Source organism: Serinus canaria, chromosome 8, assembly GCF_022539315.1.
Source record: "Serinus canaria isolate serCan28SL12 chromosome 8, serCan2020, whole genome shotgun sequence".
Lineage (NCBI taxonomy): Eukaryota > Metazoa > Chordata > Aves > Passeriformes > Fringillidae > Serinus > Serinus canaria.
The window spans coordinates 6,658,253-6,685,821 of record NC_066322.1 but is presented as its reverse complement, the minus strand read 5'-3'; the positions used below and the strand labels follow the sequence as shown (position 1 = coordinate 6,685,821).

The 27,569-nt window shown below is 39.7% G+C and overlaps 2 protein-coding genes across 2 annotated transcripts in view; one reads left to right on the top strand and one right to left on the bottom strand.

Annotated features, from left to right (window-relative positions):
* The window catches only part of AGBL4 (AGBL carboxypeptidase 4), an 856,716-nt gene extending 831,916 nt beyond the window's left edge, over nt 1–24,800 (bottom strand). Inside the window, exons 1-2 of the mRNA XM_050977508.1 lie at nt 24,759–24,800; nt 7,708–7,833 (exon numbers count right to left, since the gene is read on the bottom strand). Of these exons, the coding sequence (XP_050833465.1) occupies nt 7,708–7,833; nt 24,759–24,789 (157 nt within the window). The 5' untranslated portion in view covers nt 24,790–24,800. The remainder of the gene's footprint in view (nt 1–7,707; nt 7,834–24,758) is intronic.
* A 735-nt stretch (nt 24,801–25,535) lies between these two features.
* ELAVL4 (ELAV like RNA binding protein 4) overlaps nt 25,536–27,569 on the top strand; it is a 96,362-nt gene continuing 94,328 nt past the window's right edge. Inside the window, 2 exon segments of the mRNA XM_050977424.1 lie at nt 25,536–25,575; nt 25,578–25,792. Of these exon segments, the coding sequence (XP_050833381.1) occupies nt 25,536–25,575; nt 25,578–25,792 (255 nt within the window).

Below are 27,569 nucleotides of genomic sequence, written 5' to 3'. Positions count from 1 at the left end.
GATCCCTATAGAGGAGTATAAGAAAAACAACAGTCATTGGAAGACTCCCAGTATAATTCCCTAATTTACAAGGCAGAGTTTATGAACCTTCTGAGCCAGAAATGGTGTCAGTGTTTAGTAGCTCTCAGCTGATCTTTTTTTCCTGGGCTTGTCAGTTTGGTTTTTTATTGAAAGCATGACACATGTCAAGTTTTAGCATCTACAGTGTTCTGCAGGAAGAAGTTCCACAGCTTAATTAAACAACATGTAAGGAATAATTCTCCTTTGTTTGCTTTCAACATATTAACTGCTAGTTTCATTTGATGGCACTTAGTATTTTGTAAAAAGAGACCAGACAGGGAAACACTGATATTTTAACTAGAAATCATGATTTTACAGACCTTTAATATATTACTCCTCAGTTGCCTTTTTTCCAGACTAGAGATCCACACAGTATTTAGTTGTTTCTTTTACTGAGACTGTTGTAAATCTGCTGTGAGCTTACAATATCTGATCACAGATATTTCTGCTTTTGTTTCCAGTTGCTTATTCTGGTCCCTTTCAGTTCAGTCAAAGAGCAAATCAAAACAAGTGCTTTAATACCAGCTGAGGAGATACAAACACATGGGAAGAGGGAGGAAAGGATTGATCCTGAAAAAGGTAGTGTGAGAATCAGATGGTAAACTGACTGTAAAAATCATAATTGTCGCAACAACTGCAATTATCATCCTAATTCTTTACTCTCATTGTTAGAGTAATACTTCCTGCACTTTCATTAGTTCCATAGGTCATTAATATCTGTTTTCCACAAGTTATGCTATCTGACTAATGCCATATGTGCTGGCTGGTATCACATTGACATCAAGCACTCCCCATTTGTAAAAATGCTTCCCATACCATACTGTTTAGATATTTAAAAGGTTAATATTTAGTTCCATTTGCAATGCTGACCTAGCAAGAAAGAAATTAATTTGGCATTACAGCAGTAACATCAATTTCCCACATAACTTTAGTAATGCATTTACTGGAAAGAGATTAATATCAATTCCATAAATCATTCACGTGCTTTTTCCGGAGTTTGAGACATCTGAATAATGTCATATATGTTAACTGATAGCACTCTGTGCATGCTACATCCATTAATCTATGCCCAGTGTCATCATTAAAACACACAAAAAAATTAAAATCAATCTTTTGCTCTTACTTTTTTCTGACTTTTAACTTGCAGTAGTCCAAAGGTATTGATACTCTGATAGAGTAACACTGCTCTGAACTGAGAATAGACATGTTCAGAAATTGGAAACATTTGCTAAATTATCCCTACTGGCAGCAATAACCACTTCATGCCTTCCTTTGAAATGTGGCATAAATTACTGTCAAAAAATAAGGAAATAACTAAAATGTTTCATTAATCAGACACACCTTGAAGCCCCAAAAGCAGGCTGAAAGCAGACATCATTACTGAAATAACACAGAGACTTTCACTCCTTTGTTTCTACTTTACAGATGAGCATCCTTGTAGAAATGAAAGTGACTTGGTGATTCTAGATATACTTGAGAGATTATAATACAGGAAATTTGGAATATCGACTAGTTTTTGCTCCAAAACACAGTTCAGCCTACTACTAAAAGTGTTTGCACTGGAAGAAAGTATCCTTACACAGCTTTTGCTCTTTCTGTTTCTACTGATGTGCCATTATGACACTTGCCTGTATTGCTTCATTCCTCTTCTAAGATATCATCACAGGGCTACTGAAATCAGGGGGAAGAAGGGTTTTTCTGTTCACTTAAACATAAACACACAGAGGGTCAGATTGTTCAATAATTTTGCAAGCACATTAGAATTCTATGTTAGATGCCAAAAATACAACTATTTCCTAGGTTGGATTTCAGTTTTTCTTTGAGCATGACACTTAACAGTATCATCATCTGTATTGTCTTAGTTTTCCTTTTCAAATTTTTACAAACAAAAATATCCATTTCAGAAAATGCTTTGCAAATCAAATTTTACAATATTTTCCTAATCACAACTAAGATTAATCACCCCTAATTTTAGCTGTCTAAAGTTACATGTCAAGTCTTAACAACTGGGACAGAAGCAGCCCCAAAGGGCAATCCATCCTATATTATCTGTGCTTTTGTTCAGAAGATATCTTTCATGGTAAAGCTCAATGGCCTATTTCACGCCTCTAAGTGGTTACAATGAGATCAGCGGAATTACAATCACTTATTGCAATTTTGAGTGTTGTGCAAAGTGTTTTATAAGTACATTATCCTATTTTTGAAATATAGAAGGACATTTAAAACCTTAACAAAAATGATACGAGGGTACTTCTCAGTCATATGAGATCTCTTAATACATTGTAAGTTTTAACTTTTTCCAACTGATTAATATCATTTGCAATCCGTCAGCACAGAATTTTTTATCAGGTTTCTAATGCAAAATATTTTACAAACCTGATGTAGGAAAAGACAAACTAATGTTTGTGAATCGTTTTCATTGCAAGGTGGTGGTACAGCAGTTAACATAATTTGAGGCTTACAGTAATTGAGATTGAATCTAAAATTTTACAAAACTTTAATTACAATCTTTTGAACATAAACCACAATACAGAAATTACCCAATCATAACATTTTTTCATAAAAAAAATAAGAATTCATCCAAAGGATAGAAGATTTAATGACTCTTGGCGGAGTTCCACTTTTTGGTTGAAATGAGAATAAAAGCAGACAGCAGCTTCATTTCTAATTTCAAGAAACACAGTATTTTTTTAACAGTTTAACAGCATTATATTTGATTAACAAGCCAAAATATATATTTTCAAAGCCTTATTAAAAGCCCCTGTATTTAACAGTTTGAATGCTGCGATTTACGAACCTCTGCGAGCCAACACTGCTCCTTCAATTCTCAAAAGTAATTATAAAACAAGCAATTTGGGCCACAAGCAGCAGAAACTGTCAAGCTTGGAGTTTTTACCCATGCTCACAACACATCACAGTCTGCAGCCTGACTCCAGCTCCCTCCCATACTCCCTGTGCCATCCCAGGCCAGGCAGGACTGGGGTGCACCCCCAACTATGCCAGAGCCACCAACCACCCCCTCCCTGGGTACTGCAGCCCAGTGATACCAGGCAAAAGGAACATTTGAACCCCTCAGCATTTTTCTGCAGCAAAGCCACACCTGGCAATGCCAGCCCAAGTTTTTCATCTGCCAGTTCTCTCCATGGAGAGCCCAGGGAGGTATAAGCTGGAGAACAACCAGAGCCCACTTCAGAATCACTCTGTGATGGAAGGCAACTGGTGGCTACACCCTGCAAACAGCCTTGGCACAATGAGAAGAAAGGTGGGGCTTTTTAAGGGCTGAGTAATTCAGTTTATGTTTTCTTCGTTCACTTTGAAAAATACATAGAAAAAGCTTCTCACTCATCATGTTAAATTCACTAAAAATTTGTGACCTCATGCAGAAGCAAAGCAATTGCAGATAGGTAAGCTCCCAGAAAAACAACTGGCATCCAGCTCTGGAGGTATCATCTCCAAAAATATCTCTTATAGTTAAAATGACTAAGCAGATAAAACAGCTCTTAGCCACAATACAGAATAGGCTGCTGACTTAATGGATGCCATCAGAAATCACAAGCACTAAGGCAGCACAAGACAGTAGGGGCAGCTGGCTAAACTAGACTTTGAAGTCCTTTAGATAAAATGTCTGAAATCACCAACTCACCTTGAGTATGAAATGCCAGATTCTCTGAGGAACATGTTCATATCAAAATCTGAGCCTTCCTCAATCAGGAAGGACTTCTTTGCATGGCAGAAATGAATACATCCTTTTACCCAGAGCACTATATTGTGCAAAATTCCCATTTTGACAGAACAGTAGGTGTGATGAGAGGTAAATATTTGTACAGTTGTGCATTGCTGCTAAACTGAAACTGTGTTAAAAATTTAATGCATTAATGAATATTAGGAAACAGAATTACAACTGACCAAATGTATCTATTTCAGATGTATACATTTAAATTTGTGCTGTGCATAGGTAGCTGTGCTTCCATTTTTCCCTGAAACTAACTCATGATTCTTGTGAAAACTGAAATTATCCAAAAAGTATGGTGTGGTATGCAAGAAATCTGAATTTTTATCAGTTTCTTTCATGCTAATGATAAATCAATGTAAAAAGTTTCTTTTGGTTGTATATATTCTGAAATATTAATAAAGATAAAAAGGAAGATTCCAGGCAGAACACTAGCTTGAACTATGGGAAACACAAATGCCTCACATACTTGCAAGTTGATAATTCTCCACCTTCTTTACTCCTCTGTCAGTTATTAAAATGATAAAGGGCTGAGGCACCTTTCTTCATTTTCAGTAATTGGATTTATTTCACAGCAATGATTTTTTTCCCTAGTAATAGATTCATTAAGGTAAGTAAAGTGCAAGGCACCAGCTGGTTCAGCTCCTTCAGAAAAGGACCTGGACAGGATAAGGGTTCACAAGTTTTATAGAAGTCACAAGTACCATGCCATTGTGAAAAAGATTGGACTGTCACATTGCAGAAATAAATAGATTGCAAGGTATGCCATGTAATAAACTCTACATAGGATTGGCACCAGCTTATCTGAGTATCATGCTCACCTTGGATCACTGCCAATCAAGAAAGGCAGAAAACAGCTGGAGATAGGCCAGAGGAAATAAAAACAACTGGAGATAGGCCAGAGGAAATAAAGACTGAGAGAAAATTTGGAAAATGTGAGCACTAAGGAACCATTGAAAAAAATAGCAGTTATTTAACCTGAGGAGGGAAAGGCCAAGGAAAGATATGATAGCAGCTTTCCATTAAGTCAAAGAAAAAAGGAATAACCTGCTTTCTGTGCCAACAGGACTGGACAAGAATTAATGCCTTTTTGGTAAGAACATTTCTGCATAGAAAGAAAAGGTTTCTTACATTGAACAAATTGCAGTGTTAGAATGGATTGCTGCTTTCTCATTGAAACTCACTGAAAGTCTCTGAAAAAGATAAACATCTGTCAGGAATGGCAAAAATAGTTTATTTTGCCTCTCAACAACAGAATTGACTAAAAAGAAATACCAGTGCCCAATTGTATTTTTTTATGATTTTTTGAAAGCACAGCACTTCAAAACAGCAAGCTGGACATTGGTTTTCAGACTACATAAAAACACACCTCTGTCTCAAACAAATTCATACTTTTCAATGCTATTTAATAGAATAATGATAGCAATCACAAAAATGAAAGCACATTAAATAGCATTTCTTCTGCATGTATTAATATTTTTCCTGATTTCTACAAGTTTAATATGCCTTCTCTATTCTGAAATCTGTTTACTTCCATTTCTACAATATAAAACAGTCATTGAAAAATAGGTATTTTCTTTCTCTCAACCAGAACTTTCAAGGAAACAGAGAATGCAGCCAAAAAAAGAAAAGCCACTTATGGAATTACACTTAACACAACTTCTATTTTAGAATCATAGAATGGCTTGGGTTGGAAGGGATCATGAACATCATTTTGTTCCAACCCCCCTGCCTAGGGCAGAGCCACCTTCCACTAGACCAGGGTGCCCAGAGCCCCATCCAACCTGGCCTTGAACACTTCCAGGGATGGGGCAACCACAGCTTCTCTGGGCAACCTGTACCTCCCCAGCCTCATAGCCAACCTAAATCTACCCTGTCTCAGTTGAAACCCCTTTCTCCCTGCCCTGTCCCCACAGGCCTTGGGAAAAAGTCTTCCTCCACCTTTTTCATAGGCCCCCTTTACATACTGAGAGGCCACAAAAGTCTCTCGGAGCCTTCTCTTCTCCAGGCCAAGCAAGCCCAGTATTCCCAGCCTGTGTCCATAGGAAAGGTGCCCCAGCCCTTGGAGCATCTTCATGGCCTCCTCTGGGCCCCTCCAGCAGGTTCCTGTATTTCTTGTTGTGGGGACCCCAGAGGTGGGGGCAGCACTGAAGGTGGGGTCAGTTTTACCATCTGTTCTTTGAGAAAGGCAATTTCAATAGGATATTATATTTAAGGTGGTACTCAAAGAGCATCAAGACAATCTCATAAATGTTGTGTCCTACTGTTTGGACAATAGGGTGGGATACATTCCATTATTAACAGCAATTTAATAAGTTATCCAAGATAGTTAATTTGCTTTGACCAGTAAAGGTACTCTAAGCAATTGTTTGGCTGACATAGAACAAAAGATGAAGTGAATTTACATATGAACTGTACACAATATTACTCTCACTCTTGCTAATACATTGTCATCATGAGAAAGTAAATGAAGGTATTAATTTCATTCACACTTGTGTTTTGGAAGTGTCTGAATATGCAAAGCAACATCACAGCCTCATCATGCTACAATGTAAATAAATACAGTATTTCAAATAGCACCTGCTTCTATCATATTCTATTATTGCCCAAGTATGCAAAGTACGAACATTAGCTTTGAACAGAATAAACATTTTAATTTAAAAATATAATTTATTCCATTGTTCAAAAACTGGAATTAAACCATCATGCAATGACTCACAATACTTCACAAATAATTTGATGACTGCTACTGATCTTTTTCACTGCAGAGAAGTTTAGCACAAGTAAATTTTCCAGCTTGGCCATGATTCATTTCTTAAGCTGTTTTCTGATACAAAATGCAAAAACCCCACATAGCTATTATAAAATAGCACTCAAAGTATGTTTAAAAATACAGAACTATTGTCTGAACCTTCAGAGACACACCTTAAAAAAATAATCTTTATTATTCACTGCATCATTTGCACTTTTTACATAATGTAATCACAGGATTTAAATAACTCAATTTAATATTTATCCAGGAACTGGCAGCCAGTATTCTACCCTAAGGGATGTAACTCTTTATAAAAAGCTCATTTTACAAGACACTGGAGTAGTTTTGGCATTACCATCACCTCTCACATAAACCATGCTGAAAACTAGTTTATCCTGCCAAATGCCTTTTCTACATATGGTGTTTAACAGTGCTCTGTAGGTCTGAAAGCCAGTAATAATAGATTTAAGCTAAAAATCTGGTAGCACACATGTATGTAACACAAAAATTTAAACAATGCTACATTTTCATGGATATATTTACCTACATAGCCCACATGCATATAAGCAATTAAAACTACTCTTTAAATTAATGTGCTAACCATAACTCCTATAAAAACACTTTCAGTTTCCAGTAGCTTCCTAAAGTTTAACTCTCCTATTGACATCAGAGGCAGAACTTGCATTAACCTCAGCAATATAGGATCAGGCCATAGGAAACCCAAAGTAATATATTTAAAAACAGCACATACAGATTTTCAAAATTCTCTAATAATGTAAGGATAGGCTTGGCACTTTACTGGGTTAACTGCCCCAGTAAACTTCTAAATTAAATTTTTAAATAGCATATTTTAAATACTATATCGTAAATACATAAATACTACCACATAAATAATGACAGAATAAAATCCTGTTATGTGTCCACATGTGGTTAAAGATGGATCTGATGAAATTTTTATTGTAGGCAACAGCAAACCTCACAACCTTTTTGACATTTGAAGTCTGACTTGAAGTCAAACTGTGACTGAAGGGAATCAGCTGAATTTGTTAAGTAGGATTTAATGTAAGTCTTCTTCATAATTAAGACACTTCATAAAAAGATGAGTGATGGAGTTTAAAATGTTAATATATTGACAGCTGGGGAACATAATGCTGAAAATACTCACCACTTTCAAAACAGGCATCAAATATAAGATGTCCTTTTTTGGGCTGTCCACAGTAACCAGCTGGGAGAACAATGTACTTGCTCACGTTCCCTGCTATGATATCATCACTTCCCATGGCACTGCCTGCTGCAGTAAAAGTGAACAAAAAAAACCATGAGCATAAAACAAAATATATTTAATATATAAAAACCAGTTAAGGCTACTTCCCCACACATTTCTGCATAAAATAAAATTTTCACCATTTAACATTCACCAGTAAATAATTCTTTCTTTTCAAAGTACATGTAAGAATTTTGATATAATAATGGCACAATCTGTTAAAGCCTCTCTAAGGAACACATCACCCAGCCTGGTTTCTTGGATCTTTATGACCTGTGGCTGAGCCCTCTCATATGCATTAGCCTGATATTCAGCTGGATCTACTTCTTTCAAGAGGAATTCTCTAGCTCTAGATGCTGCTAGATTCCCTGGAATTGAATTCCCTATCAGGATTTTTATCACAACCCTCAGAAGCATCTTCCTCTCTACCATCATTAATGGGATCCTCCTCCTCTATCCTGCTGCCTATTTTCATGCATCTTAAATGAACTTAGAACCTTTGAGACTGTTCAGTCTCACTCATATTTGAAATTTTAGAATTAATAGAAGGAAGAAACATATACCTATAGAGCCATGTGACTATCTGAGCCCTCCTTGTTAGGAAACAAAACTCAGAAAAAGAACTTGAATAGCATTTTTTAAATGCAGCATTATTTAATGGTAAAATACATAAGAACATAAAGTTTCCACACAATGGCATGATTTTTGTCAAAATACATCAGTACTGAATACACAGAAAGCTTTAGCCTTACAGTAAAATTATAATAAAAAATTGCATTCTGCAAATATTTGTTTCCAAATAGGGAGTGAAAAACACTATTTTTTTTCATTTGAGATACATACAATAAAGCAAGCAAATAATTGTCTATGATATCATACATTATATCATAGTGTAAGAAACACTCAGCACTTTCTTCACTTCTTACAGCTTGGACAAGAAATATTTAACAATAGAAAAACTATTTCCTGTATTACAGAAAATGAAGAAATGGTATGGCTTCAAGTGCAGAAGACATGTGATGGGATAATGGGATGATAATATCTTATTTCACTCTGATAAATAGGGCTACTAAGGTTTCTAGAAATAGACTTTTGGTCTGTACTGATTTTTTTGACATTTAAATGGGTTATGGGGGATGATAAATGTGACATAAAGCTCAATTTGTTTTATTATTATATTGAAAACTATTTCACACAAATGTTTCAAGCAATTCATATTGTCCCTGAATGAGGAAAACAGCTTATTAATTAAAAGTGACCTTTCCATACATAAAAGTATTCCACCTCTTGAGGCAATACACCTTAGCAGAGGTAACAAATTATATCAATGTATAAGTGACACCACAGTTAAAGGGTCTGTCAGGCTTTCTATCATATATCCATATTTTCACAGGTACATAAATCCCACATTAAAAAATATGCAAATCCAGGTCAATACCTGGCATATGAATCCCCAGTCTTCCCCAGGAAGAAATTTGAAACTTAGTCTCTTTGGGAAGTACTACAACAGAACAAACAGAATTTAGACCTTTTCTTACTGTATCATAATGTAAAATTGTAGATATTTAATAATCCATAATATTATTTTTTAGCAAAATTATTATTTGGAACCTCTGGGTTATTTGTTTTAGACTGAATAATTACCCACAGACAGCAATCTGTGGCATTTAAACAGTTTTCTTTAAGTGCATAATTGATACCTAGGATATTTTAGCTGGATGTTTTCTACCAGCGTGCTGATAGAATTTGCTTAAAGCCTGGGAACACCAGAGGCAAAGTGAGGCCTGGATGGGGCATCTGGGAATCTGCATGGCTGTGATCCTGTCCCTTGATAAAATTCACCCCTCTGCATTGAGCAAGCTGCAGTGCAGAGCAGCAGCCAGAGGAAAACCTTTCCTCATGTCACCTGAGTTGGATCAATACATACCTCTTGCAGTTAAACTTAGTCAAGTTGGTCATTTGCAATCAAACATTGTGAAATTAAGGATACAAAGAAAAATTAGTGGAAAACCTGCAAATCACCATGAGTGCCTGAGCTGCCGGGGACCAAAGTGAAAGAATGGGAGGCAGGGAGTCACCTGAGTAGAGCTGTCTGAAGACTGGACTCCTCTTGGTAAATGTTCCTTTTGAGTCTCAGGTAAAAGTAACAGACCTCTTAGAAATTGTAGAAGATAACTGGGAAACACCATTTAAAGCTGAAGAAACTAAAAAGGGTTACATTCTTAGCACTGCCACGATAAGACAGTGGAAGAAAAGCAGGCAGAAGAGAGATTTACATCTCCCTGGCAATTTAGAAATTCTGCCAATGGAGACTTTACACAATGCAGAAGGAAGCTGTCAAGTAACTGTGTCCCAGCAAAAAGTTTCCATCTGCTCCTCCTGACCTAATGTAGCCCTCCAGGAATGAGAATAAAATCATCAAATAGCCTGAAATTCATAGTCATTTAACAATACTACTCTCCTAGCATGTTCTTTATTCCACAGTAATTAGAATATTCAGAACTCACTGTTGCTATATTTTGAGTTATATTATCTTTAATCTCTAAACATGCAAAACTGCTGTCTTTGAACTCCACATTATTCAACAGCACAACAGCACCACGTGCCTCCTGGAATGTTCTCCTTGGGTGATAAATTAAAGGCCAGAGCACTGCCTGCAAAGGAGCCTGTATGAGTCCATGATAAACCATGGCTTCACGCTCAGCAGATGCAGAGAGCAGTGCTGGGAACACATCACCACCCTCAGATGGAGAGAACAGCTACCCTGGGCTCCAGTCCTCTGGCCAATCCTGAGATCCTGTCCTCACAACTGGGGAGCCCTCAGCAGATATTCCTGGCTGGAGGCAAAGATGTGTGACAGAACCTTGTGGGGAAGGGAAATAGCTCTTCAATCTGAAACAAACTGAAAGGGAAAGAAGAGAATTAACTGAAGTACATCCTGCACATTCCACTTAAGGAGACCAGATTCTCCTTGGAAAAAAAGGTTAGATAAGACAAGCAAAGGCAAAACCTAGCAAAGAAATTGTCTCAAAATGTAGTTCTTATTTTGTCAATTATTTTTCTTATGGGTTGTAAGACACATAGCTATTTTATTCTAATTCTTCATAGCTTAAACTCCAGGAGGCTCCAGCAAATCCCTAGGATTTACTTTTACTGCAGTATTAAACTTTAATGGTAATTTTCTATCAGGTATAAAATCTGTGGGTGCCTGAAATCTCTGTAAGTACATAAGGCTTTAAAATAAAACCCGGGCAGAGTCTTCTGGTATCTGCATTCATCACTATTGTCATTGTGGATACATTTCACATCAAACTAATGAAAATGAATAGAATCAGTTCCAGGAGACTGGGATTCGTGGGAGGGAGAGTTTGGAAATTTCCAGAGTTTCTTTGCCCTTCTTAAATTCAAAGGGTAAAGCCAACATTTTATTTTTTTTTCCATTTAGGAAAAGATGAAATCAGTGTTTGCTACAATAAACATCATGCAAATTTAAGTACATTTTCTTTAAGCACTGTAGTTTCCAGAGGAAGGTACCTCTTTAGAAGGGAACAGGGACTCTGGATTGGGTAAACAACAAGCCCAGCTTCCAGAAGTGACAAACATGAAAACCCAAAGAGTAAGCAGCCAGCAGCTACCCTCATGCTACATTAGGCAGGAGAGCACAGCTACATTAAAACAGACATGGAAAAATAAAGCAGGAATTTGCCTGGAAAACCTGCATCTTTCTTCTAATCACACTGCCTAACAATGACAGCCAATTAGAAAGGTGAGGTAACACAAAAACCTACAACTGCAAGGAAACTTTGTGGAAGTGTTTCTTTAATTACAAATGTCATCAAGGTTCCCTGCATTCTCTTATGAGATCCTTATTTTAGAATAAAATTAGAATACATTTTGCTGCTGGAAACATCTATGGTATAAAGATCTAATAGCCAGATCCCTATCATCCAGGGGTTAGGAAAAGTCTCCAGGTATCCTAGATAAGCTCCATCAGCCTTGAGCAGTACTGTTAATAGAAACCCACACAAAGTGAACCTGAACTCTCAGTAGAATTTGCAATAAAAAAAATTAATTCAGATGACCAACAGCAACTGCTATTAGCTCCAAAACATTCCAAGTCTCCAGACAAACGCTGCTCAAGTCATGCTTTGGCTAAGTAGCACTAATGGAAGTTATGCCAGTAACAGTGTCTGCTCCACAAACCTGAAAAGAATGTCATTTTAGCAAAATTCTTTCAAATTATAGCATTTAGTACAAGTCCATAGTCTCAACACCTGATTATGTTCTCTCATTCTTTGACTTTTTTTTTGTAATAAAAGCTTTTGTATCATTGTCCCTAGGCTTCAGAAACACTGATATTCAGGAAGACAAGCTATTTCTGCTATGAATTCTGAATGCTCTGTAGCCATTCTAAAAATCCTACAGGCAGCAGCAGTCAGGAACTTGGAATTCCAGCTCCATTGACTCAGAAATGCTAAGAAAAAGAAGAAAACACAACTGTCATTTTGATCTTCACAGCCATGTATCCCGAAGCAAGGCTTGGGCATGACCTGGAGAATCTAAACGTACTGCAGAGCGCTGTCAATCTGAAATGTGCTTAAATCACAGGCACTGTGATCTGAAAAGAAAGGGGGGAAAACGTATTTAGACTACAAATCCCAGTGTTTGAGACAATATCCAGCATGGCAGCAGTCACACCTGCTGCCTCACACTGGGGTACTGAGCCCATTCTGTCACCATTACCTGTTTCAAAAGTCCAGCAAGGAAAGCACTGGTTAGCAGAAGAAGGCATTGTCATATTGCTTGGTCTAGTTCTAAAAAATGGTAACACCCTGTTGTCATTTAAAACACAAATTTGAGATAAAGCAGCTTTGCAGCAATTGTCTCTTCAATTACTTTCCTCCTACAGTTTGACCAACAGACTGCTTGTCAAGTTAGTCTCCAAACTGTGAGATGATATTCATATTCATATTCAAGAAAAAAAGCAAAGTGAAGATGAACTGTAGTTTAGCAGAGATTATCAGGCAAATTCTGAGATTTGTACAGATTCACAAGTTCTGAAAGTAGTCAGGAGAAATAAACTGCCATCTTACTGCCAGGGATCTGAAAGAGCTTGTGGCTGGTCACATAATAGGAAGGGGAAAAACAATTATGGTTTGGGCCTTTAATTTCTTGCACAAGTTGCTCTTTCTTCAGAGGCTACCAGACAATACTACCTTTCAACTCTCTTAACATGACTCCTTAGCTAATCCACCATTAATTTTTATTTTGGGTTAGAAACATAAGTAGATCTAAATACCTCGTGCTTCTTTAGCTGCCCAGACCCAAACTCCTTTACTCTAGCAGAATGTGTGGAATTGGTGTCGGAGTCAAAGCTCAGGGTGGAAAATCTCATTCTTATGTGCAAATTTGTAAAGCAAAATGACCACTAAAGCTGGTGACATGTGGGGTGCCTACAAAAGGCTCAGTGGCACCACAAAGAGGACTTTGCAACATACTGAGCAGAAAGCTCAGGGCAAGTAAGGACAAAAAGGTAGACAAGGTGCTTGGCCCAAAACAAAGCATTGACCACCAGGCTGGTCAAGTGTGAAAAGTGATGAGAAATCTCCAGTACATGGTCCTTTCAAAAAGACCAGATCCACGCAGAGATACAACTATCAATCCAATTATAGCTGCCATCCAAAATCCAATGAGGAACATTCAACTGGAGAGATCTGGCAGACAGATACTGCTCTGCACAATGACTCCTCACTCCCAGGGGCTGGCATTGTCTTATGAGCTTATAGGAAAAGAAGTCAGCATGTGTGGAGTTGCACTTATTTCATATGTGATATTTGTTTCCAATCTTCAAGCTAAAAGCTTTACTTCAAGACTACTCATTTATTACCTCAGTGTGGGCTATCCCCAAGGATATACCTCTCTGTTAGAGACAAATGGCAATGAAATTTTTGTATCACTTCAGTAAAATCCAAAGTGTCCAAGAAGGTATGAACAGATTTTTCTACTGAAAATTTTTAAAAGCAATTAATGCTTTGAATTCAGCAAGCAAAAAAAAAAAAATCCATTATTCTTTTTACTGCACTTGTAAGCTCTAAACTAAAATTCTACCACAAATGAAAAAAAAAAAAGAATGAAAATACACTTGTATTAAATACATAAACTGAAAAGATGTTTATTTAAAAACATTGTAAGGATCAGTGAATTTCATGATATATAGATTTATTTTTAACAAGTATTTGGTATCTTGATAACATCAAAGGTATCACATGATGCAACAGTTGCTATAGTAGCAATACTTAAGTAAAAAAAAACACATCAAACAAAAGTAAAAATATATAAACAGTAACAAAATTATAGTACATAATATGCAACACCAGCTAGCAGAAAAAAGAGAAGATAATAGCTATTGAGTTGAACTAGTCCTCAGAGTTGCATCAACAAAAAAGTACCAGCAAGTCCACCCTTTCTGGGAAATAAGGCATGGCTCACAGAATTGGCTCTGCATGTGAATGAGAGGAGATGCTGAAACACCAGCAAAGAGTACACAGGAATTCAAGCTCTGGGTCAGGAAAAAAAAAATTTGGGATGTTCCTACCATTCCAGGGGAAGATCTGTGTCTAGGGATTCTAAGGCAGGAAAAGAACTGAAGAGTTAAAGCCAATCCCTTGTGTGGTACCACACAACTTCCAGAAGTGAAACTCTTCCATAGCATCCCATATCTTTCTGAAATTTGTATGCCACTGATTTCCTAGAGACAAGGAGGGCATGTGCCCTGCAAAAAATACTGAGTCAGGCAGGCAGGCAATTGCAGGGTTTGGAATTGTAGTGGAGGAAATTTCAGGTAAGGGCAAAACCTGATATTACTCACAAAACTGGAAAAATATGGTAGTGGTTGAAGTTACTCACTATTATTTGCTGGTGCCATCCTAAAATGCTGTAAATATTTCCCATGCTATTTAATACTGAAACAAATCAGCTTTTATATACCTGGGTTTGTGTTATATGTGAGGGAGCATAGAAGAAGTGGAAGGAAAGGGAGAGATTCATGGATATATGCTGTGTATAAATCCATATATACTCCTGGATAATATGTATATATCCATGTTTCAGCTGCCCTGGGTGTGAAGCACTGATTTAACAAAAGCACGTTATCTTGCTTAAACTTGACTGCATAACTGGAAGAAGTCATGAAACAAATAAATTTCTAAACTAAAGATAACTCACATTGAGCCAAGCTAAATGTAAATAAAGCATCTTAGATGCCGCAACCAATGCAGTGACCCTGACCCAAGATTATATAGCCTTTAGTGACTAACAAACTTTAATCTTTCCAAGTCAACAACTTTGTGTGTCTCCTTGCTTGGGGACCAGCTGATTCTCAGCTGGGAAACTGAAAAAGACTCAATAGGTAATAAATATCCTTGATAGAACAGAGAAGTAGGTTGGTTTCAGCTTTTGCAAAAGGCCAAGGCTTTATTTCTTGTCCGAGTTTTCAGACTCCTCAGCCCTGACTATCACATTCAAAATTTTTGTCCACAAAAGACATTTCATAAAAATAGGAGGTATGAAGTACTATGGAAGTCTTTCAAGAATATCAGCAAGGTCAAGTATGAAACGTATAATAAGAACTTTTCCTGTTTATAAAAATCAGCCTGCTCATGCCAAATTCCTAGCACTTTTCATGGCTTACTATGTCTGCTGATTGAATGGGAGCTTTCCAAATTTATGTTTAAAGAGATGTCTATGCCATAATGTGGAAGCATGAGGTTATCTGCTGAATCCCAGGAAGGCCAAAGGGAGACAGCATAGCTGAGATGCTGAGCTAGCAAGCTGGATCATGGACATTATTCCAGGGTTAGCACTGAGGGAATACAGCTGTGCTTTCTAATTTGGATAGGGCTTTTATCTCATTCTCAGCTATTCTTCACAAGCAATCAGCCTGGTGAGCCTCAACACAGGTCAGCTGTGGCACTACACCAAACCCACTATTAACAGCTACTTAAATCTTTTCATACCTAAAGTGCAAGTACTGTAAATTTCTTGCAGATGCGCCTGTCCAAATTTTTAAAAAATTATTTGATTATCACTAATTCAAGTGTTCAGGAGACTTCAATTTGTAACTCGACCACTAGCATCATTATGGTGGTAATGAATCTTTATCCATGGGAAAATGGGCCTTCCACAAGGGTTCCAGGGCAGGCACAAAATCCTGTAGGGAAACACATCAGCAGCTTTGCACAGCACCATCTCTCTGTTCAAGACCTTGTATTTCCCAAGTGACTGGAACAAAGGTGGTCACTGCAGCTGCTTGGGCTGCCATCATGAGCGTGGTAACTGAAACCTGGGCAACCTCAGCACACAGACAGCTTCCATCCTGGTTATTACACACCATTCCTCTATTCTTCCTTGGGTTAAACTGCTGTTTCCCTTGGCTCTTGCTTCCTAGTCACCTGTTGTTTAAGGATGCAGGGATGTCTTCTGCCAGTTAACTTAAGCCAGCAGTAGTTTCAGACACAGTTTCTTCACTTTTGAGTTACACTCTTCTTCACTATTGCATATTTAAAATAATTTGGGGATTTTAGTACTACTTCTGAAATAATTTGTTCCCCCAGGTTGCTGAAATCAATTACATTATTAATTAATGCCATAGTTATATGCACTCATTGAAACAACTCCTTCAACTTTGTTTAGAACAGCATTTCTCCCTAATTTCCAAAAGTCCATTCCAAAAAATAGTAAACTATTGAAAATTTCTTTGATCCAAGCATTGCCCACTCACATTCCCTTTATTTAAGAACATAAGCTAGTATTTCATTTCAAACAATTAGATCATTGCAGTTTTATTTTATTCACAAAGCACCGTATAGCAAAAAAAATGTAAATATTACTTCAGAATTCCCATTTTCTAACATAAAAAATGTCAGCAAAAACAAACGATCTATTAACTGTCTTGCATCAGCAACATAACAGGAATAATACTACAGAGAACACTACTAACTAATACAGCATATTCAGCAGTTTTTTTAACTAAGCAAATACTAAGTTGATACAATATTTATGGGAATACGAAATGCATACAAAATACTTCAAATATTCAGAACACAATGAAAAAATTCCACCTTCAAGAAGGCTTACACAGAGAAAGCTCTGAGATCAAATTACTGTTTATTTGTACCACTCAGAAATAAAATAACCAGCAGATATAGTGGTATTGTGCCTAGTTACAAAACATCTGCTCTTCTGGAGCACCACAGGCTTTGGGTGTAGGTAAGTAGTACAGAGCCAAGTTTATCTCACAATCCTATTTCATATGGACAGCTCCCATGAAATAATGCTGCTGCTTTTGGATTTGTATAGGTTATTTGAGGAATTTTTCATTAATCAAACACACCACACTACCTCATCTGCATTTTATATGCATGCAAACCTGACAGTAACTTGCCAGGCTTCCCAGCACCGAAGTTGTCTGTAATGGCAAAGTGCCTCTGCTGCTTATTGCAAATGAAAACACATCAGCAGAGCTGCAATGAATCCAAACGGGCTCCCTTTGCGATGGATTCCTGCTGCTCTACTCTGGTGATTCACGGGAACTGATGTTCCACTTGCTTTAGTGGAGATTGAAATTCAACACATTTTTCAAGGTGCTTATGAAACAAAATGTAAAAGGAAAATCTTGCCAGTTTTCACTCATGATTGTGAGCTCCACTGCTAAATAAACAGCTCTGTGAATTAGTGGGTAAATGGAATTATTAGAGAGATTATTAATCTAATAATAATAATAATTTAAGACAACTACTTTTTCCTCCATTGCCTTTTCTATGCTCGATTTTTGACATAATGAAACTATGAAATCAGCTAGTTTACCATTCTGAGAGAACAGGGATACATATGTATATTAGAAAATATATGTATCAGAACATGGAAGTTTTAGTCTTTAATGTTTATACATTACTTATCCTAAAATAGAACCAGTCACGAAAAGCATTTACTATACACAAATACATCAAATTCATTGCCAAACATTTGCAGGATGAGAGCCCTAGATTTAATACTGAAGTCCACATTCTGAGTTTGAGAGTCTGTGACAAAATAAAATGGAAGTCATTATTATTTTGGTAGAGCAGTTTTCCAAACCATTTCAACATACAAACAGTAAAATTACTTCAAGAAACTTATGTAAAAATCCAAAGTCAACTAATACAGTACTTCTTAATAGGCAGCCTCGGCCTCTGTGGCAAAGTCAAGAAAATTGGTTGTGGGGACAATGTGACAAGGAAGCTGGGATACTGGATACACTGATGGTACCCATAACCAACTTCAATTAATTGTACATTGGTTTACCTCTATTATAGATTAATGCCAGACACAGCTTGAGCCCAGAAAAACTCATTATCTCAGGTACAGTGCAATCTAAACATGACAATTCTGCACCAAGGCTCTGCCAACAAACTTCGGGGATCACTTGAGAGATCTAAGCTGGTTTCTACAGACTCTCATCATTCTGGAAAAGGGCAGCACGATCAATCCTCCAGAAACCAGAGTGATGGAGCCCGATGCACACACCCAGCTGGCTGTGCTGGAGCTGCTCTGCATCAGCAGCACTGCTGTGAGCAAAGCAGCACCTCAGTGACATCAGCAGGAAACAGCTGCACAAGCTCCCCTCCGTGTCCTCCAGCACCTCCTTTATTCAGGGGCTGCTGCTTTCTGTTACCAAGTCATCAGACATCTTCATTAAAAAACTTTAAAAAAGGTAACGATGACCATTCAGCCATTTCCTGCTGTCCCTAAGCAGGTGTTGTGGAGGAAAGAGGAAGAGGAGGAAGGAAAATTTCCCAGCGTAGACAAGTTGTTCATCTCCCCTGTGGCAGCTGACAGCTATTGTGAGAGGTGTCTCACCTGGAGGGTGGGCTGGTGTTGCAGATCTCAGTGTCCCACTCCTGGTAGTGGCCCCATGTGGAGATCAAGCTGGTTCCATTGTAACACAGGGACATGATTCTAAAAACCTATTTTATTCAGCATTAAATCTATATAGCTCCACTTCCAAAACCAGAAAAGCTATGTAGGCCACATAAATGCATTCTGAGGTTGATCTGGTCTTTTGCATGAGACTTTAGCCTACTAAAAGCAGTGACAGCCACACTAAAGAAACTTGCAGAAACTTCTGTTTTACAAATTTCAATATAAAACCTGTTAAAATTCTCAATGTGTCTCATTTTACTTTTTACAAATTCAAAAGCCTCCTCTCACAAGTGCTAGTAATTAATAGGGTGCTTTGAACTTCACTGAAAGAAAAAATGTTGGGAGGCTTGAGGTAAGTAACTTTTCAAAGCTTTGATTATTCGTCAAAGAAAAAAATATATGAAATATGGCTAGGAAATGGTAAACCATTCAAAAATGGCAACTGGAGCACCCAACACATTCCTGTTTCTTTCTTTTTCTGAAATTATATCTTCTGGCTGTATAAAGCCTTCATTAGTATTTCTCAGGTCTCCTTTATGGCAAATTATGTAACAAAAATATGATCAAAGCTTTAGGTACCAAAAATACATTAACAGCTCTTCTTCAATGAATTTTTCTAGTGCTTTTTTTTCCACTGGATAACTGAAAAATGTTGGAAATTACTTGAATAGCAGCCTACTAGCAACAGAGTCTAATGAACACTATAATACTTTCTGCAGTGACTAATTTCTGTATAGATCTTCAACGAATATTTCACCCTATACAGTTAAAACTGAAATAGTTAATAGTCTTACAAAGGGTTCAGATTTACTAAGAAACCTTTCCCTAATGTCCCCTGGACTTCCAGCTTCTCTGGCTGAAATGTACCAATGCAATCAGTAAGTTCTGGCAAACGTTTTTATTGAACAAAACCCATTTTTGGTTTGTTTACAAATCTATCCTGCAGCATTTTATAAACAACTGCAAACAGCTCTTTCTGCTGTGTGAACATCTGCAAGGCTGGGCCCAGTCCCCACACAGTTTTCCAGTGACGTTTGAAGCCTCCTCATGTTGATAGGAGGATACAGTGGGCAGATCCCTTCTAGCACGAAGGCTGCAGTGTCTTTTCCCTAACACTGAAATTCTGATATGCTCACAGGTTAGTTGTGTATAATACAAAAGCAGCTCTGTTGTTTGCATACACTTTACAATTCAGAAACCATTTAGGAAAAGTTAATTCAATTGAAGAAATTAAGTTTACCTGGAGAATCAGAAGTACCGCTGATGTACAGTGTTATTTTAATGACCAAGTACTATTGTTAAAGTAATTAGCTGATCTCTCCTATTTTACATTTCCTCATGATAAAGCTGGTGAATTAGTTATCAAAAAAGCCTATATATAAAGACAAATAAGTTATTTTCTTATTTACTTTGGCTTTTTATTTAATAATTAAGGCCACTAAAAAGAAAGCAGTTATGTGTCTGATACTAGAATGTTGTCATACCACATGATTAAATATTTTTAAAAGAATAACTATTCTTTTTTGAAAGAATAATCAAAAGCTATCTTCAAAACAATCCAGCTCAGCACAATCATATTGAAATCAATTAGAAAACACTGCAGCATTTACACAGCTGTTCTATTGGCCCCTTCACATGCAGATCTCTAAAATAATGAGCTGAACACCAATTGTTTTAGGAACACTAATTATTACACAAACTTTGGGTGGGGCTTGAGCATCCAGCAGAGGTTTGCAGATTTCCTCCCTGAAGCCAGGTCACAGCACTGCTGTGAACACTTTGAAAATTCCAACCATTCTTAACATGAAATGTGACTCAACAGCACTCTGCAAGGTACCGACTGTGACATGTAAATAAACATTAAAAACTCCACATTCAGCTGGGAAGCCTGTTCACTCCGATAACCAGGATTTTTGGTCTAAAGACATTTATTTATATCCTGTCCAGTACTGTGAGTACATGCCTTTCCTTGCTTTCTCTATGATTTCAGTGATGATGACACAATGAAATACCAGAAATACTAATATCCACAAAATGACTAGCAATTGTGGAATAACACATATTAGAACTGTCAATCCAGGCTAATATGCAGTTGCCTCAGATAGAAAACTATTACAGAACTCGGAGACAGCCTGCACCTTTTGATCATTCAGGTCTCCAGATGCAAGTCCTCTGAAGGTAATACTTGAACAGAAACCTGGGGAGAATGAGATAACCAGTGAAATTCTAAATTGGAAAACACTTTCATCTGGTTCATGGGTCAAAAACTTCAGCAAACACAGCCATTCTGTACTCACTATGACCTATTCCTAAATCTTCCTTAGTGAAGCTAAAATGTCCACTTTGCTACAGAACTGGAAAAATAACGTTCATCTAGTTCTGATAAAACTTAACTAAACTAGTTCTTTTCCTGTATCCTGTATCTTCCAGAGGTTTATGACTGCAAGGTCAGTTGAGCAGCACTGGAAGTCAAGCCAAGAAGCTCCTGAGAGTAACTAACTGCACTCAATTGTTTTCATCCTCCTGCAAACTTCGTTTGTGAAGATTTACGTTGCTTTTAAGTTGGATTCCCAGTTTGAGACATGAAGGTTTCAGCGTGGAAAACCAAACAGGAGGCATACAAATTCAGAGTTTACTGTAAAAAGCTGATTCAAACACTTTCGAGAAAGCAGGTAGGACTAAGGAGCCAACTACAATGGTAAAATGATTAATTCAGAGTAAAGTGAGTTGATTTGCAGCACTCTAACCAAACATCAGAATACGGAAACTATTTTAACGGATTAGAGCAGATGTCTGCCAGTCCAGTGAGGATAGCAGCAGAATATGAACTCTGTAGTATACAGGTGTGAAATAATCTACCTTCCATATTAAGTCTCAATTTTACTGAAACCATGATGTACAGAACAATGCTGGGCCTAACAGTAGACTAAAAGCTGATGGAAATCCTTTTTCTGAAATGCTTTGTCCAATTCTATGTGTCCTAATGCCCCTCCCCAATTTAAAAAAAAAATTAAAAATTTGCAAAAACAGAAACTAAAATGTTCAGGCAAAAAGAATGGAATATGAAAATGTTTGTATATAGGGAAAGAGTAAGAATAATTACCAATATAAGACAGATTAAGATATTTACTTTCCTATAACAGAAAGAGATACTAATAAAACTGAAAAAAAAATTTCTTGCTTTATAAAAAAGATGTATTTCCATAAAGTGTAATTAATTTACAAAATGTCTTGAGACAGTGTATTTTCAAATCTAAGAGTTCAGAGGGGTCATAAGCATCCTAGATGTGCATAATTCACTGTCAGATAACCTGCAGGAAGAAACCTAATTTTTATAATCCCTTATCTCTAAGTGCACACTGTATTTTTTCTAACATCGACTCTTGTCAAATCTGGGTTCTGAACTAAATCAGTAAAGAATGGTCCATCACAGCAATCTGTGCTGCTATAAACCATGAATAAGTTACCCTGGATTTCTCTGTAACACAGTTTCCTTATGCAAAAATTGCAAATAACAATCAGTATTTCAAGATGAGAAGATGAGATGATGAGTTATTACTTGTGTTTTCTGATCCTTGACTAAAAACATCATGCTGCTGTTAAAAAAAAAAACAAACAAAACAAAAAAATACCCCATCCACCAAGTATAACATACTCATACTGGCTAAATTGATTTATATATGGTTTGAACAACATTCAGTCCTTCTGTAATGGTTTTATTCTCCTTACATTTGTGCAAAATGCAGGTTCCAGAGCTACATTCCTTTATCTCCTAAAGACTGCTCAGGATCTCATACGTAATGAAGACAATAAGCAATGAGGATGCAGCAGGAACGTTCCTCAGTTATGTGTTCAACAACAGTGTCAATGTCACCAGCAGTAAAGGAGAGGAAAAAAATAGACTCTTTGAGGGATTTGCCATGGTAAGAACCTGCCTGTCAACTTAGCGTGAGCTGACAGTCAGAAAAAATCCAAAACATCCCACCTTTTCTTCTCTCAGTCTACCTTCCAAGACCTTTCTTAAAAGTGGGCCAAGATCACAAGCTTGCTTCCTTTTCTCTGAGGGTTTTCAGTCTTTTCCCTATCTTTGTGGTTATTTGCATTTTTAATTCCTTATCTGGCTTCTCCAAAACAGAAGGACCTGCAAATTAAACTTGCAAAGTGGCCAGAGAAGCAGTGTATAACTCAAGCAGACATGGACCAGGACATGCAGCTAGACATGAACTCGGCACAAGCTGGAACACAACATTTTTGAGAAAATCATTGGTTAGTCAGCTGCAGTGGTCAGAAGTGGGAAAGGCTCTGGGCAAGGCTGAAATTAAAAAGCAAATACTGTGACACTGAAGTTTTAGCAATACAGCAGAGAACACAATGTAAATTAATCTGGAAGTAGTATGAAAGTTACATTCCGTGCTGAAGTTACTGACAAGGGCACAGGTACAGGGGGTAGGCAGGAAAGGTGAGAAAGTCCAATGGCCACCAGAGATCTGTTCCCCAGTTCACAGATCAGAGCTGATCACCTGTGTTGGCAGTGTTGCAGAGTGCAGAGGATGGAAATAATCACCTGCTTCATGGACAAGTTCAATAGATAATAAACTTCACAGTGTTTTTCCATGGGCTCATGAACAGTATGGCTGAACACAGAGAGTTCAAGAACCATATGGACAATCCATTTAGATGCAGACTCTATAGTACCATTCCCCAGAACACAACAGCATTTGACATACTTATGCCTTTTTTCACCTTAAATGGACTACAAATCCAAGATCAGTTCTATGGGTAATGCATATTTATTTGGAGCCACTTCTGAGGCTGAAAAGCAGAGGTGCAGCAGCTAACACAGCAGGCTGGGAAAATGAACTCCTGGTTCAGGAACCCAGATAATTTATGTACGGTACTGTGGGAGATTAAATATTCAGGAATACTGTCATCTTTGTTCCATCTTCCAAATGTTAGTATCTCTAATTTTCATAATATATTTTGAGGGCTTTCGTTTTCACGTGGACTGGAAAAGACCTTAACTGTGTTTTGTTACAACAGGAAAGACCCCTGTACCTAGAGGGTCCTTATCATTTATGAGGAGACACAAAGCTTCAGTTTCACAGACAAACTTATCTCACATACACAGTTAAAGCCATTGTTAACACATCCTGAATAGGAAGAATAACATTTGGCACCTTCCTTAAAGAAATCTTCAGTAACAGTGTAAGGGAGGGGAGCTGTCAGGTGCGCTGCTCGCTGTCCCTCTGCAGCCTCCGGGTACTTTACACCTCCCAGACAGGTCAAGCAGCACCTGCAGAACAACCCGCAAGCTACCAGCCTTGCGCTGCAGTTTCAGTCCCAGACCTGTGTCTTCATGTATTATTTTTTCATGCTAATTCACGCAGGCGGTCGTTTCTTGTGTAAGGGGAGCTCCTCTGCACCGCCGGTTTGCTCTCTCTTCGCCACCGCCACCTTTGCCCCTGCGCGGGAGGATGGGGCAGGGTGCGGGAGGACAGGGCAAGGTGAGGGAGGACGGGGCAGGGTGAGGGAGGATGGGGCAGGGTACAGGCTGCCTCTCCATCAGCCTTCTCCTCTGCCCCGCAGGGGCTCGGCCTCGCAGCGCCGGCCGGGTGAGCCGGCCTCTGGCCCTCACACCTTCCACGCCACAGCGGGTCAGTCCCGCTCAGGCAGGCCTGGAACGAGGCGGGCTTTTCCCTCTCTACCTGCTTGAAGGAGCTTTCCCCACGACCACCTTGTCCCAGGGAAGACTCTCCTCATCCCCCAAGGGCAGGGGCTTTGCCCTTCGTCACAGCTCCTCGGGCAGGAGCCTCTGCCGCGGTCCCTTCACCACCTCAGTGCCCTCGGCCAGAGGTTCTCCCCCCCGTCTCCCCCAGGAGAAGGGCTCCGTCTCCGCACTCAGCTGCGAGCCGGGCCCCCTCTACCGCCAGAAGCCCCTGGAGAAAGGGGGCTCCCCCTCTCCCCCCGCCCAGGCGACTGCGGCTGGCACTGACCCGTCTCTGCCGTCCTGCTCCTCTCCGCCATATTTGTTGTCATCCCGCCACCCCCCCCAACGCCGCCCGGCCGTCGCCATGGCAACGCGCGTCAGCGCCATGGGGGAGCCCCGCGCCCCCCCCGACATGGCTGCGGGGCTGACGGCCCTCCCCGGGGACAGCCTGCCCGGGGACAGCCTTCCCTGCGAGCGGCTTCCCGGGCTCATCCTGCCCGGAGAGAGCCTTTCCCGGGAGCGTCTGCCCGGCAACAGCCTGCGCGGGAAGCAGCGTCCCCTTCCATCCTCACCCAGCCCGGCGGCCGCCGCCGTGGTGGCGGGCGGGGCGTGAGGGGAGCACTGCCGGCCGCCCGCCCCTCACGCAGCACGGGTCCCTCCCGCACGGCCGCGCCCTCCCCGCCCCGCCTCCCGCGGCCGCTGTTTACCGGCGCTGCTCGGACGGGGAAAGGAGGGCTCGTTTTCTGCTCCCTGGTGGCTGCCCGTCACTTCGGCAGTTGCCGTCACTGCGTCTCGGAGGACAGAGGTGTGCCGGTACCGGAGCTCCTCCCGGCGCTCCTGCCTGCCTGTGGGAGTCGGTGTGGGCCTGAGGTGCGCACAGAGCGCTGAGGAGGAGAGGCTCGTTATCACAGTATCAGGTTGAAAAAGGCCTCTGAGATCATCGAATCCAATCTAAGACCCAACACCACAATGTCGCCTAGACCATGGCACCAGTGCAACGTCCAGTCCTTCTTTACACATTCAGGGACGGCGACTCCGTCGCCTCCCTATGCGGTCCATTCCCATGTCTAATCACGCTTTCTGTGAAGAAATCTTCCTTTGTCCGGTGTCCTGGTGTTACATGTCCCCCTCCACACAGCTCAGGGCAGCGGGGGGCATAGGGACCGGCGGCCTGTGTGGGTTCGGGGTCTCTGTCGCCCCAGGGGAAGCGAACACATCCCCCCTACTCCGATTCCAGCCCTATGCACTGAGGTGCAGCACCGGCAGAGATGGCCAGGGCATGTGTGCGTGACTGCCCCACCCTGCCCCAAGACTCAGCAGGTGAGTCTGGTCATGTCAACTTTTTTTTTTTTTTTTTTTTATTTCTTAAGGCAGCCCTGTGGGGAGCTTCATTATGTGTGTGAGTGTTGCCCGTCTGTCTCCTTGCCCCAGCCCCAGCAGGTGAGCCTGACCATATGGCAAATGCAGTGCTGGGGACGGGAGGGCTTCTGTGTGCGCGTGTTCGCGGGCCCGCTGGGTGACACTCACCATGTGGCGAACACGGCGATGAAGGCTCTGGTGTACAGGGGCTAATTATGTGTGTGAGTCCCGGGAGACCCGGCAGGCTGGGTGTGATCATGCGTGTTTCACTAATGCTGAGGCGCAATCTCCATTGTGCATCCTCCACGCAGACAACTCCAGCCTCTGGGAAGGGAGGCTGGCCGCGGGACGAGCGCAGGGTTACAAGCATCATGACTCATGTTTATGTGCATACACAGACGTGGGGCTGAATGCACCCCGAACCAGGCGGCTGTTAGAACTCTGAAACGGGGATACACGAGCAGTGCTAAGCAATGGAAACAGGCAGGACTGTTTTTATGGTTATGCAGGCACTCGGGTTTTTGCTTCCTCAGACCTTAGTAAGCTAATGTAACCACTTCCTAGTAACCAGTGACTAGTCAGGGAAACAATCCAAGATTAAAAATTAAGGCATTTAAAGTTGTATCTTTCTCCATCTAAGTTCTGTCATTTAAACATCGCTTTACCTCTTTGTCTTCCTACCTCGTATCTGCCTTTTCTGCTCCAGTTCAGCTCCTCTTAAAAACACTCAGGTGGATAACACCTACAGGTTTTACATACTTAGATTTTTCCGTGGGTCACTTGCTAGCTTTCTCCCGGAAAAAGAGAAAGCCTGCTCCTTTTTGCAGCCTTGTTCATTCTTCTTTCAGTTCATAGTTCTCTGGTTATTTTTGCAGCATTTACTTTTGTGTTTTCACTTCCTTTACTGCTTCCTTTCTTTTTCAGTGGCACTTAGGCCTCTTCCCTTTATCTATTCCTCTTCACTCTCAGTATCTTACTTCAGTATTATATAAGCTAATTGAACATTACTTCAGCCACATTCCTATTCCATGATGAAATACCTGTCTGAAGTGGTATACCAAGGGGGCTTTGTGATGGGCTTGGAAGATACACCCTTGCACAGAAGAATGTTGAAGGTCATCTAGATCAAAGCTCTGCAGAAATATTTTTTAAACTTTCCCTTCTGCAGTCTTTATAAACTATAGGTGGTCACTTGCATACTAAGAAGGTGGATTTGTCTCGGTGCTGACAATGAGCTACACTAAGTGCACACACCCCCACAGACACATTCTTTCCCTTACAGCCTTGCTCCAGGCCAGCAAATCACCCAGGCCTTCTGCTTTTCCTTAGCTATTGCTGGGTAAATGATCCTGGGACTTCCCTCTTCAGAATATGCCACATATACTCTGATCTTTCTCTTATTTGTTATGTTCCCTGATAGCCATGTCCCATCCCAATTCTCCTTCAAATAATTTCTCATAGTACTGATTCCTTCATTCCTTTATTTGATTTTTTTTCCTTTTTTTAGGTCTTAAACAGTTCTGTCCAAGTTTGCAGCTCTAGTCTGGTTTCTTACCATGTCCCCACATCCCCTTATTCCCTTTGTTCTACTTGCTATTCCAGCTTTAGTGTCCCCTCATCCATATTTCATTTCTATCTATTATTACCCATATAGCATTTTTCATCTGTAAATTTCTAAGAATTAAGTGCCTGTGGAGAGACTTTCCATATCTGTTCTTCGGGTGACCTCTTTATTCAC